This window comes from Aphis gossypii, unplaced genomic scaffold (genome assembly GCF_020184175.1).
Source record: "Aphis gossypii isolate Hap1 unplaced genomic scaffold, ASM2018417v2 Contig00118, whole genome shotgun sequence".
Lineage (NCBI taxonomy): Eukaryota > Metazoa > Arthropoda > Insecta > Hemiptera > Aphididae > Aphis > Aphis gossypii.
In genome coordinates, this window is record NW_026083022.1 from 35,883 (window position 1) to 40,958 (window position 5,076).

A 5,076-nucleotide genomic window follows, 5' to 3' on the forward strand; every position below is an offset into this window, starting at 1 on the left:
CTAAAAATGTTCAGTACTTACTTGAGTAACAGGAACACTAAGTTTACTTGTGCTAATCTAAAAAGCTCTGGTTTAATCAACTTCAAATCCTGCCAATACTGTCTAATACCCGAGGAATGATGTAAACGTTGAATATTATCATAGCTTTGTAATAACAAACGGATTGGTATTGCTTCAACACTTTCGTTATTTTCTTGTATAGAAACACATGTTTTAGTTTTAATAAAATCTTCCAAATCATCTTCAACATTTGACAAATTATGATTGTCAACTTCACAATGAGTTTCAGATACAATCATTTCATCATTTGTAATTGGCCTTGAACTTTTATCTAATCACAAAATCATCTTCCACACATCAACTAAAATATTAATTGCTTTACACTTGGAGTCTTCATCTAGGAGACATTGAAATCTTGGGTCCAAATAAATACCTAAAACAGTTCAAATTTTCAAAATTACAAAAATGTGCATGTAAAATTTAAATTAATAATTATATAAAATAATGTAGGTATACATGAAATATCTGTTCAAATTTTATTTTTTTAAATGTAATTAGTATTTATATTTATTATTTTTACTACAAAGTACAATTGCAGAAAAAAACTTTAAAAAAAATGTAACATATAATTATAATATCAATATGGATATTTTATTTTTAGTTTGTATTTGAAAAAAATAGTAATTTGAAACTTACCAGCTAAAAAAATAGGATTATCCAACAATAGTTTTTTCTCTTCTTTCCATTGAAGTAGATAAACTATTTGATAAGCCTGATCCTACTTTCTTAGTATCTCTGTAACACTTAAGCCAAATTCCATAAAAATCTCCGATAGTAAGGTCTTCTTTTTGAAGTTGAACTGTCGCATGCTTAGCAGGTAATAAAGCTTTTACCTGTGAAAATTATCAATATTTAAATAATCAAATGTATAGTTAAATACTTAAATACCATTGTGTTAAAAATGTTATGGAAACTTTTTGAAACAAGATAGGAAAAACCTCGGGTAAAATTTTAAAAAATAAGATTAAACATTAAATAATACAAGATGACATACTAAAATTTCTGTTTTCTGCCATTGATTATCAGTTACATTCATTCTTTAAATGTATCGGACACATCTTTACACACATCTTTAACTCTAAGAGACGATTTAACATGTCACAAGAACTACCCCATCGAGTCTCCACATCAATGATTGCCTTTTTAGCTTGTGGATGTAGACTTTTTATCATTCGAAATACTGTTGGTGTTCTTAATTTTTTCACTATCTATGAGCAACCATTATCATTATTCATACAATTTTAAAATTAATAGTTACAGTCTACAGATACCTATTTTAAATATTTAATTAATAACTTATATTACCTCTCTCATTTTAGAAATAAAACTTCGATCAGATGTTGATTTAAGTGCATCGTCCACACAAAGTTGTAAAGTATGCACAGAGCAACGAATTAACACATGTAGAGACTTCAAAGTATGTTCTTCAAAATCAAAATCATTGTTTTCGTTTGAAATCACAGTTACTAAATCATCTTCTAAGCCATCTAGAGGATCCAATTCCAAATCTTCACTAATTGGATTATTATTTGTATTATCATTATCTTGAATATCTTCTAACAATTCTTCATCTTGAGAAATATGTAACACATTTAAAAAAAATTAAAATTTTATTTAGTTTAACAATAATTGGTCGATAAATAACTATAGATACCTAATGAATTTAATACTTAACCATAGGTACTTGTACTACTTTGCAATTTTTAATTTTTATATGTGCAGATACTAAAATCATTAGGTACCTACTATAGTCTAAAATCATTAAGTTTATATTATAATTTATAATACCTCTTACTAATTTATTGATTACCTAATATTTAATTTACAACAATATTCAGTATTTACCATCAATTATTATAAGTAAACACTAACAACTAAAGTCTAAAAGTCTTAACATTGTTAAGCTAAAATAAAAATTTAATTTTTTTTTGTTAGGTACCATAATTTTCTTTATGCATTAGGTCTACCATCTTGACAACATTTCTTGCATTGTCAGTCGTGATTGTAAGAATTTGTTGTTTTTTAATTTCAAAAACTTTAAGAACTTCATTTACCTAAAATAAATTTGTTAATTGTTTATTATAGTATGTTTATAATTAATATCTAATGTCCATCTGTTTATTAAAAAGATTAATTATAAACAATTTATTAATTCAGTATTTACTGACCTTTTCTTTTAAATACTCAGCAGTGTGCTGTTGGGTTAACTCTATCATAGCTAATGTATGTAAAGTAGTCACTGTTGTATCAGCAGCTGCATATTGAACATTAATTCCTAATATGGACTTATCCTTTCTTGACGCACAGTCCATTTTAAGGCATAATAATTTATTTTTAACCAAATCTTTAATATTTGCCACAACTTCATTTGATTTATCAATAACATTTGACCTTACATTACGTTTATTAATAACATTGCAGCCATTATCCAAACCAGCCAAACCTTTTAATAAAGGATTTAAAATTGTACGAAATCCACTATCCTCTATAAGCTCAAAAGGTTTTCCATTGACCGTGACTAGTTCAGTGCATGTATTCATAAGTTGGTTTGCTGTAAGCTCAATGGTAATACATTTTAAATTCTTATTTTCAAAATGTAGTTTTGATTGTGTCATTGGTTTTTGCTATAATAAAAATTTGATAAATATTAACTTCTAATTTCTATAGGTATTTAATTATTACAATATTTATCCAATTGGTAATGTTAAAAAATAAAAATGTACTTAGGTAGTTATAACAAGAGGGGTAAACATCTGACAGAAATTTTGTACACCAGATTACTGAATTCAATGATTATCCCTATGATTATCCACAATTTACTACAAAGATTACCTATGATTACCTATGATTACCATCACCCTGTACACTGATTACCAACAAGGTGTTCACCCCTAGGTATAACATATTCATTTTATTGTGTTATTTTAGTGTTATACTTTTTAAAATGTTTAAAATATATCTATTAAATTATGATAATTACCTATAAATTATTAAATTTAAATTGTTAAAATATTAATGTTCGAGCTTACCTATTACAGTTAAAAGTTAAAAACTTAAAACTTAAAATTAAAAAAATTAAATACAAATGGATAAATTTGTATAATTTTATCAATAGTTCCAATATTTTTATTACACAAACCTTAATAGTTTTCTGTTCATTACATTTCTTATTTTTTTCCATTTCTCTTGATTTCACAGACAAATTTTTTTCAAAAATTTCATAATGCAAACATTCTATATGGCGCTCTAAGTTTTTTGCATGCTCGCCTGCAAGTTCATGTCCACAAGACTCTATTTGACATATTGACTTCCCAGTAGAAATATTAAATTTAAAATATTTGTGAACAGGGGAAGTTCTTTTTCTTGTCATTCCTATAAAGTATAATTAATATTATTTGGTATTGGTACCTATGTTACATTGATGATAGGCCTAACATAACAAAAAATGAAATACACTTACTTAATGAATTTATGTAGATAAACTGGTAAAAACTAAACTGCTAAAGTGTAAAGATTTTATTATATTTTCTTTTATAACAATAACACGTGCCTGATCGTTTGGTGTTTTTGAACAATCAATGAATAATTGAATAATGAATATTGAAAAATGATTATAGAAGAATATTCTTATTGTTTGTAATCAAGCACAGTGTGGTCAATATTGAAACATCGGTAAAACATATTATTGTGTTATCTATATAATAAGTAATAACCATGAACTAAGATATACAGGACTGGACACTGTTGGGTGGGCGGGTATGAGGGGTACGGTCAGTAAATGTTACGGCGCTCCTTTAAGTGGATCTGGCGCAATCTATGAGAATAACTTTGCAATCTAATTAAAACACAATTTGCTTGCTATAAATACATATTTCAAAAATCAATCATAAATATGTTTATTTTAACACATTATAATAGCATTCTATACAGTACATGCTTTAAGAATACTGTTTTAAATTTTGTATATCGTTATTACCTTGGTAAAAAATTTAAAAATGGTTAACAAATGTTCTGTGCTACTGTGTAAAAGTCGAAAGCACATTAAAAAATACTCGATATTTCAAGCGCCGAAAAATAAAGATACTTCTGAAATATGGTCCAAAATAATATCAAAAGTTAATCACATACAAACTACGGTCAAATATTTGTGTGAACTCCACTTTACTAATGACGATATTATAAGGAATTATTTTGGTAGTTGTAATAGGTATGCTATTATTAAACAGAGGTAACTGTGTAACTGTCTGGTATTATATTATTTGCATAATTATAATAATTGTTAATCCCTACCATTGTATTCTAATTTTTTTGGTAATAAAATAATATTAAATTAATTTTTTTCTTTAGTTCAAGTTCTACAGATAATAATGTTTCATTTTTTTCATCTGATATAGTGATTCTACTGTCTGCTACTAAGCCTAGGCTAAAAAAATGCTATTCCTTCAATTTTTGAAATAAATGGTTAGTGCAATGATTTAATTACATGGATATATGTATATAATATAATATAAAAAAAAATATTTATTCAATTCATCTTATTTTTAGATCAACATATTATTGCTACTAGTAGTTCTCTAAGTGTTGGCGTTTTAAAACAACACCATAACAACATAAAATAGTAACTATTATTGTTCTGATATACTACAATCGTCTTGTATGAGATACCTAAATTAAATAATAATTAAAATATTTAACTATTTAATCTTATAAACCTAATTATATTAAGAGTTTCTTATAATGAGAAAAAATAAACTAAGGTATGAATGTATTAAGTATTTCTAACCTAAGATTTCTTTTTAGTCTTTACCACTTCAACCATCTTGTAGAAAACAACTTCAGTGTTCTCCAAAAATGAAATTTTATCAGAACTTTTACCATGTCCACAAAATAAAATTTTGCTAGAACTGTTACCATATCCATAAATGAATGTATAATATTAAATAAATATACAATAGTTCCCCAAAAATACTAAATAATATTTAACTATCTGTTTTTTACTTTTTTTATTAGTCTCCA

General features: G+C 25.8%; 1 protein-coding gene and 1 pseudogene across 1 annotated transcript; both read right to left on the bottom strand.

The window, feature by feature from the left end:
* LOC114130426 (uncharacterized) lies at positions 1-1,228 on the bottom strand (annotated as a pseudogene).
* Positions 1,229-1,991: 763 nt separating this feature from the next.
* On the bottom strand, positions 1,992-2,372 carry LOC126553274 (uncharacterized). Its single transcript, XM_050208421.1, has 2 exons — positions 2,229-2,372; positions 1,992-2,114 (listed from the first exon to the last, which is right to left on the bottom strand). Exons 1-2 carry the CDS (start codon positions 2,370-2,372, stop codon positions 1,992-1,994), a joined length of 267 nt encoding a protein of 88 aa, XP_050064378.1.
* Positions 2,373-5,076: the final 2,704 nt, after the last annotated feature.